General features: G+C 40.9%; 2 protein-coding genes across 9 annotated transcripts; one reads left to right on the forward strand and one right to left on the reverse strand.

Annotated features, from left to right (window-relative positions):
• Positions 1-67: 67 nt before the first annotated feature.
• Positions 68-8,943, forward strand: LOC104730549 (protein REDUCED CHLOROPLAST COVERAGE 2). Of its 3 annotated transcripts, none has more exons than XR_015575321.1 (23): positions 68-582; positions 757-818; positions 965-1,057; positions 1,270-1,342; positions 1,449-1,763; positions 1,849-1,913; positions 2,010-2,141; positions 2,231-2,272; positions 2,363-2,887; positions 2,968-3,125; positions 3,311-3,791; positions 3,930-3,992; positions 4,072-4,173; positions 4,301-4,609; positions 4,694-4,786; positions 4,877-4,978; positions 5,199-5,303; positions 5,411-5,544; positions 5,628-5,811; positions 5,986-6,117; positions 6,190-6,302; positions 6,448-6,613; positions 6,709-8,943. XR_015575321.1 is itself a non-coding variant. In XM_010449731.2 (23 exons), the coding sequence occupies exons 1-23, from the start codon at positions 513-515 to the stop codon at positions 8,683-8,685; spliced, it is 5,409 nt and encodes a 1,802-aa protein (XP_010448033.2). In that variant the 5' UTR covers positions 68-512; the 3' UTR covers positions 8,686-8,943. The 3 variants fall into 3 exon arrangements, 2 of the variants coding, with proteins under 2 accessions (XP_010448033.2, XP_087335774.1); XM_010449731.2 differs by having other exon boundaries at positions 6,535-6,613; XM_087479648.1 differs by having other exon boundaries at positions 190-582; positions 4,072-4,199; positions 6,535-6,613.
• Positions 8,944-9,192: 249 nt separating this feature from the next.
• Positions 9,193-11,783, reverse strand: LOC104730550 (uncharacterized). 6 transcript variants are annotated; one of them, XR_015575322.1, is made up of 12 exons: positions 11,532-11,783; positions 11,229-11,458; positions 11,057-11,126; positions 10,885-10,971; positions 10,739-10,804; positions 10,536-10,628; positions 10,382-10,433; positions 10,167-10,295; positions 9,932-10,022; positions 9,754-9,842; positions 9,479-9,672; positions 9,193-9,407 (listed from the first exon to the last, which is right to left on the reverse strand). XR_015575322.1 is itself a non-coding variant. In XM_010449732.3 (12 exons), exons 1-12 carry the CDS (start codon positions 11,781-11,783, stop codon positions 9,335-9,337), a joined length of 1,431 nt encoding a protein of 476 aa, XP_010448034.2. In that variant the 3' UTR covers positions 9,193-9,334. The 6 variants fall into 6 exon arrangements, 3 of the variants coding, with proteins under 3 accessions (XP_010448034.2, XP_087335775.1, XP_087335776.1); XR_015575324.1 differs by having other exon boundaries at positions 10,536-10,633; XR_015575323.1 differs by having other exon boundaries at positions 10,382-10,438; positions 10,536-10,633.
• Positions 11,784-11,898: the final 115 nt, after the last annotated feature.

Consider the following 11,898-nt stretch of genomic DNA (forward strand, 5'->3'; position numbering starts at 1 on the left):
GATAATGAAATATGTCAAGTCATTGGTGAAGTCTCATAAATTGATGAAAATAAGGGGGGAAATATCTATAAAAGAAAAGATGAAGTTGGTGATGAGGTGTTAAAGATGCAAACAAAGAAATGAGAGGCCTCAATTTTACTTAGCCTCAAAACCAACACTCTTAAGGAGGTAGAGAGAAGAGAAGAGAATGGCCTCGCACCTTATCCTATCCTCTCGTTTCTCTCTCTAAAAATCTCTTTTGTTTCTCTATTTTCTCAATCACTATTTGACCCCTCTCGTCTCTTATTCCCTTTTACTTCCTCATTGTCACCACACCACCACAAGTCTCTCATTTTTATATATACACACACATATCCAACAGCCCTTCTCTCTTCTTCTTCTATCTTCTTCTTGCTCTCTTTCTCACCCTTCATATCTCTACTTATTCAAAATACACTCTACTTTAGGGTGTAAGGCTTAGTTTTGAGTTTTCTTGATCAAATTCAGGATTACAAGTTTTATGTGAATTGGTAATGGCTCCTAAAGCTGGGAAAACTAAGCCACACAAGAGTAAAGGAGAGAAGAAGAAGAAAGAAGAGAAAGGTTCTCAATATTACATACAACTAATAATACCATTCAAACATTTTTTTTGCTTATGCTAGAATTCATTTTGGTTACTCCACGCAGAATGACAAGTCAAGTTTTGCTTTCTTAGCTCTTTTATTTGTGTTTGGTATTGTTTTGATAAAAATATATAAAATTTGTGTGGTTGTGCAGTTTTGCCCACTGTCATTGAGATAAGTGTGGAAACACCAGACGAATCCCAAGTGACACTCAAGGTTTGAGCTTAAACACAATTAATAAAAACATTGATTGAGAAATTGTTTTTTAACTTAAGCCAATTGAATGGGATATGATTCTCTCTCGCTATCTCTCTCTCTCTCTCTCAAGTTGTTGATGATGATGATGATGTTTTTGGTGATAGGGTATCTCCACAGACAGAATCTTAGATGTAAGGAAGCTCTTAGCGGTCCATGTTCAGACCTGCCACTTCACCAACTTTTCTCTCTCTCACCAGGTTTCTCTCCTTCACTTCATCAATCAAACAACATTAATGAAATGGCCTTTTTTCATACAGTATCTTTCTCACAAGTTAACTTGTTGAATTCACAAGAAAAAAAATAAAATAATAAAACGTAACGTATATGTGTACTAATGGGCCCTAGGCCCAAATAGTGTCGGTTATAAAATCTGACATTTGCCGCCGAGACTGATTGTTTTCTGCTGCAGGTGCGTGGCACTAGACTCAAGGACTCCGTTGACATCGTATCACTTAAGCCCTGCCACCTCACCATCGTCGAAGGTAATCTTCTTTGATCTAACGGCCTATATTTCTTCTATTGTATTTTACTAGCTAGGGTTAGCCGCAGGTGATCCTGAACCCTTCTTATTTTTTTTTGAATTCGCAGAGGACTACACGGAGGAGCAAGCCACCGCACACATACGGCGGCTCTTGGACATCGTCGCTTGCACCACCGCATTCGGTCCATCGAAACCGCCGGTGATTCGTACACCTCCCAAGGACTCTGAAAAGAAAGAGTCGAACTCGACTGAGGGAGATTCTCATGCCGATAAGGATGCAGTTATTTCAGGTTCTGGTCTCAGCCCTAAGTCTCAGACGGCGGAAAGCGCCGATAAGGGTGAAATCAACATGTGCCCACCAACTCGTCTCGGGCAGTTTTACGAGTTTTTCTCCTTCTCTTACCTTACTCCTCCGATTCAATGTGAGTTTTGTTTTACTCATCTATTAGTCGAATTGTTCTGAGTTTTGATCTCTCGCTTAATGATTCCGGATTCTTATCTTTTCAGATATCAGAAGGTCTGTTCGTCCATCTAAAGATGATAAAGGATTAGATGATTTGTTTCAAATCGATGTAAGTGGCTCTTTCTCTTTTGAAGCTATAAGAGTAGGAATTTGGGAAGTGTGACTTTTAAGTAATTTTGCTACAACCATTGTTTGTCAAATACAGATTAAAGTTTCAAGTGGGAAGCCGTTCACTGTTAATGCAACAAGAACAGGTTTTTATCCAGCTGGGAAACAGCAACTTCTGTGTCACTCCTTGGTTGAGCTGCTGCAACAGATAAGCCGGCCTTTTGATGCGGTAAGTTTGAAGATATATTCATCAAAAGTTTTACCTTTATGGTTTTCTGCCTTCTGATTGATTGTGGTGTTATGTGATTGTGGCTGTAGGCTTATGATGCTCTTATGAAAGCTTTTATTGAGCACAATAAGGTACGTGAATATATTTTATGTGGTTTCACTGGTATCTATAGTTGATCATAGGTAACTTCAAGATATAATTATTGTTAAATCATTTTTCAGTTTGGCAACCTTCCTTATGGTTTTCGAGCAAACACTTGGGTAGTTCCTCCGGTTGTTGCAGATAGCCCATCTACTTTTCCGTCACTTCCAGTGGAAGATGAGACTTGGGGAGGGGATGGTGGTGGGGTGGGCCGGTCTGGTAAGCATGAGCAAAGGAAGTGGGCAAAGGAATTTGCGATTTTGGCAGCAATGCCCTGTAAAACACCTGAAGAGAGACAGGTTCGAGATAGGAAGGCCTTTCTACTCCACAGTCTATTTGTCGACGTTTCAGTTTTCAAAGCAGTGGAAACTATAAAAAATGTACTAGAGAGTAATCAACGCTTACCAAAGGATCCTGGTGCATCGGCTTTCCATGAAGAAAGAATAGGTGATTTAATTATAAGGGTGGCTAGAGATGATCCTGATGCAAGTGCCAAGCTTGACCGAAAGAGTGATGGGACCCAGGTTCTTGATATCTCTCAGGAAGAACTTGCTCAAAGAAATTTACTGAAAGGGATCACTGCTGATGAGAGTGCGACAGTTCATGTAATTTTTTTTTAGCTTGAGCTGCTTTTCTTAGCTTGCTCTTGTTGGATTTGTTACTGAGATTTACTTTGATCATATAGGATACGTCTACCTTGGGGGTGGTGGTTGTAAGACACTGTGGCTGTACAGCCATTGTAAAGGTTTCTCCTGAATTTAACTTGAATGGTGGCCACATCCTACAGGATATTGACATTGAAGACCAATCCGAAGGAGGTGCAAATGCACTGAATGTAAATAGGTAAAATATTTGGTCTTAGTGGTTTGTCTACAAGTTTCAAGCAAAAAGGCATGTCCATTTACTCACGTGTGTGTTGCTGAACATATGGCTTGGCATGATCTAAAAATTTGTGACATTTTGGCATATGATATGTGGATTTTGAAATAGAGGTATTCAGAGAGCTTTTTCTGGATATCATTTTACAGCTTGAGAACTCTATTGCACAAGTCGTCAACGCCGAGAACACCAAATGCAGACTTGGAACAAACACGTGTTGCTAAATCGCTTGTGAGGAAAGTATTTGAGGATAGTCTGAAGAAATTGGAGATTGAACCCTCAAGAAATAGTAAGCCTATAAGGTGGGAATTAGGAGCTTGTTGGGTGCAACATCTGCAAAATCAAGCTTCAAGTAAAAGTGAGTCTAAGAAAACTGAAGATGCCAAGCCTGAACCAGCTATTAAGGGTCTTGGGAAGCAAGGTGCACTGCTTAAGGAGATAAAAAGGAAGATCGATGTGAAAGCTAACAAGACTGAACAGGGCAAAGAGGACACTGACAATAAATCAGAAACTGAGGATCAAAAGGAACTCGAGAGACAAAATGAGGAAATGGAAAAGGTGTGGAAAGAACTAGTGACAGAAACTGCATATCAGCGCCTTAAAGAATCAGAAACTGGTTTTCATCTCAAGGTTTGTCTGTTTCTCCTGCTGATAAAATGTAATATTTGAGGCTTAGTAAGTGATGACTCATCTCTGGTATCTCTTTAGCCTAGTTTGTTTTTATGAATCTTACCTTGTGTTCTTCCTCTCCATGAAACTGCCCTGCAGTCACCAAAAGAGCTGATTGAGATGGCCCGCAAATACTACGCTGATACTGCTCTTCCAAAATTGGTCAGTTTTTTTGGATCTTTATTGTCTTATTTAGGGATAATTCTTAATTTCTCATAAACTTGAACTTGATATGTTGCAGGTGGCAGACTTTGGATCTCTTGAACTCTCACCCGTCGATGGGAGAACTCTAACAGACTTTATGCATACCAGAGGCTTGCAAATGCATTCCTTAGGGAGAGTGGTAACCATTTCATCTCATAGTCTTTGGTACCCGCTCTTGTCAGAATAGATGGTAGAATGTGCTTATGTATAGAAAAGCAAAGTGCCCCATTTCTTTTAGGAATCACTCTTTTCTCCTCTCATTTTAGGTCGAGTTGGCTGATAAGCTCCCTCATGTGCAATCCCTCTGTATTCATGAAATGGTTGTTCGGGCATACAAGCATATACTGCAGTCTGTTGTAGCAGCTGTTGAAAACACCGCTGATGTGGCCACCTCCATAGCAACATGTTTAAATGTCTTATTGGGAACACCGTCTGACACTGAGAGTATATATGACGAAAAGATAAAGTGGACCTGGGTGGAAACTTTCATTTCCAAGAGGTATGGGTGGGATTGGAAGCATGAAGGCTGCCAGGAACTGAGAAAATTTGCCATTCTTAGAGGATTGTCACACAAGGTCTGCGACTGTCAATCTGATTTGTTTTTCAGTGATGACAATCTAACCTGATATTCTCATATGTTACTTCACTTATCGTTTCAGGTTGGACTGGAGCTTGTTCCTAAAGACTATGAGATGGACACGTCATTTCCTTTTAAGAAGTTTGATATAATCAGTATGGTTCCTGTGTATAAGGTACCATGCATAACTATCTTACTGTAGTAATCAGCTATAATGAAAAAGTGAATTGGTTCAGTTACTTAAAAGCACTGCTCTTGTGTGCAGCACGTAGCATGTTCATCTGCTGATGGACGCACTTTGTTGGAATCATCCAAAACCTCTTTAGATAAAGGCAAACTGGAGGATGCTGTCAATTATGGCACCAAGGTATAATTGATATCTTTCTCACTCTCATTTATATACTAACCATGTAGCGGAGGCTTTCTATATATAGTCTAAATATATTTCTCCTTATATATTTAGCACTCAACAAATCAACCCTTCAGCTTAATACATAATTTGGTTCTGACACTTTCGTTTCACACGGATTTATTAATTTTTGTTCAAACGGTCTAACTAAGCTGATATTTTGGGATGAACTCGATAGGCGTTAGCGAAGCTTGTAGCAGTGTGCGGCCCCTACCATAGAATGACCGCTGGAGCATATAGTCTTCTCGCTGTTGTGCTGTACCATACTGGGGATTTTAATCAGGTATCCTCTTTGACAGAAATTTGGACCATCTTCAAGGCATCGTTTAATTAACCTACTTCCTTAGCAGAAAAATATTTCTGCAGCACTAACCAGTTTTAATTTCTCAGGCTACCATTTATCAGCAGAAAGCACTCGACATAAATGAAAGGGAGCTTGGACTTGATCACCCAGACACAATGAAAAGCTACGGCGACTTGGCCGTCTTCTATTATCGTCTTCAGCATACAGAGTTAGCCTTGAAGTATGCTCTCTCTATTTCCCAAAGCCAAAGACTACAAATTTAATTGTTACGATTTGCTTGCTAATATGCTATCCTTGTTGTAGGTATGTCAACCGTGCATTGTATCTTTTGCATCTAACATGTGGACCATCACATCCAAATACGGCTGCCACTTATATAAACGTAGCAATGATGGAAGAAGGTATGAAGAATGCCCATGTGGCTTTAAGATACCTTCATGAAGCGTTAAAATGTAACCAGAGGCTACTTGGAGCTGATCATATCCAGGTTGGTTTTCTTAAGAAAGGACATGTTTGGTAAATGCTTTTAACTCCACGACCTGTCAATGTCTAAAGACAGCGAATTCCCATGCCATGAAGGCTTGGTCTTAATAAGTAAATTTTATCGTGGAAGCTAAATGATGTGCTAAAACATGAATTTGCTTCTGATGTTTCTTTTCAGACTGCTGCAAGCTACCATGCAATTGCTATTGCTCTCTCTCTGATGGACGCATACTCCTTGAGCGTCCAACACGAGCAGACCACTCTACAGATTCTACAAGCAAAACTAGGCCCTGAGGATCTTCGGACACAGGTGCTTAGTTAGATACGATTTACAGGTAGTTTTCAGTTAAAAAGTGTTTCTAATGCTCTACAACTGTGTTAGGATGCGGCTGCGTGGCTTGAATATTTCGAGTCTAAAGCTCTGGAACAGCAAGAAGCTGCACGAAATGGTACTCCAAAGCCAGACGCCTCTATTTCAAGCAAAGGCCATCTCAGGTATCGAAACATTTGTCTTTTACAGTTTTACATATTTTTTTTTATATACTCCTGCGTTTCATTATATAGCACTGTTTTCGAAATGCACATGGGTGCCAAAAGATATAAATAGAACTGACTACCATAAATGAAATTTAAAATGCAGACCTGTCTAGACCACTAGTACAAATTTCTATCTTGCGTAAATCTTGTCCTGAGTGATATAACCCGTGAGCTTTCTTCCCAATAACAGTGTATCAGACCTGTTGGATTACATAACCCCGGATTCTGGTATTAAAGCGAGAGACGCTCAAAGGAAAGCTCGCCCAAAGGTTATATTTGTTTTCCTCTGACTTTATTCATGTTTTTAGTTTAATGCTCGCATTATTTAGGCGTGACAGATATTTTGTTTTAAATGTTCATTCAGGTCAAAGGAAAACCAGGACAAAGTCCAGGACCTGTCTCCGAAGAAAATCAGAAAGATGATGAAATTCTGAGTCCGGCTCCTATCACTGGGGAGAGTTCAAGTGATAAAGAGAACAAATCCGAAGCAAAATCTGAAGAAAAAAAGGTTGAAAAAATTGATATGGAACCTCAAAACCAGATGAAGATGGTTAAGCCTGAAGCCACAGTCCAGGAGGATGATGACTCAGACGAAGGATGGCAAGAAGCTGTCCCAAAAAATCGTTATCCTTCTGGGCGTAGAACTCGGCCCAGCCTGGCAAAGCTGAACACAAACTTCATGAACGTGACTCAGCAGACATCAAGAAGCAGAGGAAAATCCACCAATTTCACATCCCCGAAGACTAGTTCTATTGAGCTTTCAATTTCTGTTGATGGTTCCACTTCTTCGCATGCCTCGAAGATGTCTGTAAAGAACACGAGTTTGAACAGAAAGCAAAACAGTTCCAATATAGTGGGAGAAAGACCAGTCAATGATAAACCAGCCAAGGCAATCCCAGCTTGCACTGAACACATCAACAAGCCAACTCCCATGGTGAGTCCTGTGAATGTCAAAGCTGGAAAACTGTTTTCCTATAAGGAGGTTGCACTGGCACCCCCTGGAACGATTGTAAAATTAGCTGCAGAGCAGTTGCCGTCAGAAGAAACAAAATCCCCAGAGATTATAGATACGGCAAAAGTTGCAGTAGATGGTCCTCAAAAAGTTAATGCTCAGGATGATGAGAGCGAGAATAAGCATGTGGCTACAGAAACGGAAGCAGAAAACACTGATAGCGGTGAGCGAGGAAGGGTGGTTGTTGGTGGATCAGACTTGACGAGCTCACCCAAAGAAATCAAGTTTGTGGAGGCCGTAAAGGCAGCTGAAGAAACATTTCCAACAGAGACAGACGTATCAAATACAAGACAAGGAAAAACTGAGAGTGTACCAACGTCTGGGGATTCAAATGCATCTCTCTTGAATAATTCACCAACACCAAAAGATTCAAATGGCAGTGGATCAGCAACTGGAGTAAAGCTCCAAAAGGATTTATCTGATACTGAACTGAAAACAGTAGATGGCGAAACAGAAAAGCTGCCTAACGGAGACTCGAGTCCAAAGTCATCAATAGCTGCAGATGGAGAAAAGCAAGACGCATGCGAAGCACAAAAAGAAATGAGCAAGAAGCTCTCTGCTTCTGCGCCGCCGTATACCCCAACAACCATTCCAATTTTTGGATCGATTGCAGTTCCAGGATTCAAAGACCACGGTGGAATCCTTCCCTCTCCATTGAATATGCCACCTATGCTTCCTGTTAACCATGTCCGCAGATCAACTCCTCATCAGTCTGTAACAGCTCGAGTTCCCTATGGACCTAGGCTCTCAGGTGGTGGTTACAATCGATCTGGAAACAGGGTTCCGCGTAACAAACCAAGTTTCCCCAATAGCACTGAGTCCAATGGTGAGGCTAATCAATTCAATGGCCCAAGAATAATGAACCCCCATGCGGCTGAGTTCATACCTAGTCAACCTTGGGTTTCTAATGGGTATCCAGTGCCACCAAATGGCTATTTAGCATCCCCAAATGGAGCAGAAATAACACAGAATGGGTACCCGCTGTCGCCTGTAGCAGGTGGATATCCCTGTAACATGTCCATTACACAGCCTCAGAATGGACTTAGCATACATGCACCACCTGCTTTGGAAGAATTACCTGGTGCTGAAAGCTCTGAGGAGAAGAGCGGAAGCGAAGAAGAAAGCAACAACGAGAACAAAGCTGGAGAGGATGAAGAAGTCATTGCACAAGCAACCACAGATACACTTGAAAATGGACATTTGACAGTAGGTGAAGTGGAAACCACATCACATGAGACCTCTGATGGGAAAAATGGAGAACTAAAGGGAGGCAAGTGCTGGGGAGATTACAGCGATAATGAAATCGAGCAAATTGAAGTTACAAGTTGAAGAAGCAACTGTCTGTCACTGAAGTATTAACATTGAGGCTAAAGGAATGGAGAAACATTTTGGCTCCATTGATGACGTTGAGGTACACAATCATCATAGTTGAAAAAAGCATTTTTACTTGTGAATTTTGTGTTGTGACGCAGGACCAAGGCTCGTCACTCCTGCTTTAACAACTTTTCTCCTGCTTTCAGTTTTTGGTTTCCGTGGCTGAAAACTAGAAATATTCAACTCCTTAATAAAGATTTGTCCCTTTGTGTTTTTCTCTTTCTTTGGTATAAGATATTAGTTGTAAGATAAAAGTGTTTGGCCATGTCTAGTTTTCTCTAGAAAAGAACACACAATGGCTTACTGGTGTAAGTTCAGCTCGTTAGAACTAGCTCATGGCCTCCCAAAAAGAGAAAACCGTGAATGTTAATTCCTTGTATTTAAGAGCTTGAGGATTAGATTTTATAAAAGCTTCACTAGTGACTAGACTACACATTTCTTGGTTGATTGCACAGCATATACTTAACTGATAAAAACATGATCAACTAGCAAGAAAAAGATGGGTCTATGTTTAAACACAGAATAAATACATTATGAGAGCTTTTGTTCGGTAAAAAATGGTTCCAACAGGTTTGACAGCATCTCTAACCACATTGTAACAATACTAAGAAGAAGGCTGCTCCGCCGACATTCTTGAATGTTGTTCCAGGTATTCTCTGCTGTTCATCACCGTTAATCTGCAGTACGCATAGGAGATAATCAGTCCAGACTATAGATAAGAGTAAACCCAACAGTTGCTCAGTGGTACCTGCTAATAGTGCGGTCTTTAGCAAACCCAAGTTCATTGTCCACGCAAATGTCGAGATCATCACTCTTCCTTGATCTTGAAGAGGTTCTAGGTGCTATTTGCTGTGCATCAGAGATTGTCACTATTCTCTCCAGCAGTTCTAGAGGGCTACCCTCTGCCGTGCACAGTAGCCTAGCCTTGGTCTCATACATCACCTGTTAGTAATCTCAACCGTTGGGCAAACAATTTTCCAAAAAGAGAATGAATGTAGAAACGAGAGATCAAAAGAGATATACATCAACCAGTGTCACAAAACGGTAAGCTGCGGTCCTATTGTGGAGCCCGAAAACGGGTACACCTTCCAGAGCCAAAGTATGAAACTTCTCTGCAATGAAATTTGCATTTCAAGATTAAGCAGCGTGTACGAAATTTAGTGCAATGAAAATAGTATGATGGCTCTGGGGTTAGACTTACTGAATAATCCGAGATAATCAGCTGCGCCTAGGGGTCTATCACACAGCTCTTCAAAACGAAAGTAGGCACATCCATCAGCAGCCAGCGGAACCTGGTGTACAACAAAACAAAACAGAATGGAATGGCATTTGAAGGTTTCCGGACAATCAATCAACAGAATCCATGCAAAGCACTCTGCAGCACAAAATGGTGAACTGCAAGTTAATGCATCTCTGAAAGAAGAAGCATAAAATACCTCCAATTTCCTCCCCATTACTACTTCAACCACCTGAGGACCGGCTGGTTGATCGCCAACCAACAGCTGAAACTTCTGTTTAATAAGACCAGAAATATCCTTTCCAATAAAGTAAAATCCCTCTTCAGCCTGCAGTCAAGAGCAGATAGCTATAAGATTAAGATCACGTTGCAAACAAACTAAGACAGAGTTACTGAGAGAGCGAAATCACATACAGAGGTCAGTTTCCGATAGTCCACCGATGAACCAATCTCACGAACCACACATCTTTCCTACAACAGTTACTTCTCAGTATCAGTTACGCAAGGTAATGGATCACATGAAACGAGTTCAGCGCGTTGATAGTAACAGGCCTTTTCATCTGCATACCTTTAATGTAGAAATAAACGGAAGGAATAGGTCTCTCTGTAAACCCCTTTCATAGAGATTATCTGGAGCACGGTTTGATGTAGCAACAAGAACCTAAACTTGCTTTCAGTTACCGACATGAACAAACTATTAAATAACTGCAGGTTTAGGTCCAGTAGCTTACAAGAGTTAAGAAAGATGAAGGTTGTATAGATTTTACTTACAATGCCATTGTTAAACAAGTGTCTAAAGAGACGGTTTAGTATCAAAGCATCAGCCACATCATTGACCTATACATGAAGAAAGCAATAAATTAAGGCGAGTTACCCTAAACAAAAAATTTTTAACAGTTAAGATAAGCCTCCAATACCATGAACTCATCTAAGCATAGCAGTATAGCCTCGTCAGCTATTTCAAGGCCAACAACTTCAAGTGGATCTTCAAGACCCTTGTGCTTCTGCAGAGGATATTAAAATGACAATTTCATGTTGTACAAGCCGCATCTTAAAAAAAAAAAGACAAGCTTGGAGCTAGAATCTTACTTGCAAGCGGCTATGAACACTCAACATGAAATTGTGAAAGTGAATCCTTTGCGCTCTCCAGCTAGCTGGCCTAACCCGGGTTTAAACAGAGGATCAGATGAATCCAAACTAACAAACAAAAATCATAGAAACTATATATACGAATTGTGTGAAGTCCTACTTGGCAACTTACAACTGATGAAAAAACAAGTCCATGAGCATAGTTTTGCCAGTTCCAACACCTCCATATAAGTATAAGCCTTTGACAGGGGAGACAGAAGAAGAGTGAGACACGAATTTTTTCCAGAACCAATTACTACTCTTAGTTGGTTTTGCGGATGCAGAGTAACGATCTAATCGACAAGCATCAGCGGATTGAACAAGCTCGTCGTAGAGTCTCTGAAGTTCTCTTAATGTACCTAGCTGCAAAAAAATCAAAACTTTAGAATCGACTCACACTAGAAATCCAACAAAAGACAGAAAAAAGCAAAACTACCTGACATAAATCTCCATCCAATAGCTCTCCAGCTACGATTCTACGTTCATACTCTACTAGAGGTCCTGCAATCTTCCCATCTCCGTTGGGATGTACAAGAGTAGAGAAGGAAGAAGACGAGAATATAAGGGACGGAGAAGGAGAGCTGGGATTGATTGGGATCAAAGAATTATGAATAGGAGCGGAAGTGTAGTATCGTCGATGCCTCGAGAATAGAGTTACACGGCGAAGGGAGAGAAGAAGAAAACGCATGGTGCGAATGAGAGGAGAGAGAGAGGTAATCGGAGACGTCCAACGTGATCGGAGGATGACGGATCCAACGAAGAAGAGTCGTAGCGATGCACCTCCCTCACTACTCACCTGCTCG

Source organism: Camelina sativa, chromosome 12, assembly GCF_030686135.1.
Source record: "Camelina sativa cultivar CO46 ecotype springtype chromosome 12, ASM3068613v1".
Classification (NCBI taxonomy): domain Eukaryota; kingdom Viridiplantae; phylum Streptophyta; class Magnoliopsida; order Brassicales; family Brassicaceae; genus Camelina; species Camelina sativa.

Excerpts from the sequence above, each read along its gene's own strand:
- LOC104730550 (XM_010449732.3), bottom strand. The coding sequence starts at position 11,783 with ATGCGTTTTCTTCTTCTCTCCCTTCGCCGTGTAACTCTATTCTCGAGG. Across the intron at positions 11,459-11,531 it reads TGGATGGAGATTTATGTCAG|CTAGGTACATTAAGAGAACT; the intron begins GTAGTTTTGCTT and ends ATTTTTTTGCAG. Across the intron at positions 9,408-9,478 it reads AAAGACCGCACTATTAGCAG|ATTAACGGTGATGAACAGCA; the intron begins GTACCACTGAGC and ends TGCGTACTGCAG.
- LOC104730549 (XM_010449731.2), top strand. The coding sequence starts at position 513 with ATGGCTCCTAAAGCTGGGAAAACTAAGCCACACAAGAGTAAAGGAGAG. Across the intron at positions 1,058-1,269 it reads ACTTTTCTCTCTCTCACCAG|GTGCGTGGCACTAGACTCAA; the intron begins GTTTCTCTCCTT and ends TTTCTGCTGCAG. Across the intron at positions 6,303-6,534 it reads TCAAGCAAAGGCCATCTCAG|TGTATCAGACCTGTTGGATT; the intron begins GTATCGAAACAT and ends TCCCAATAACAG.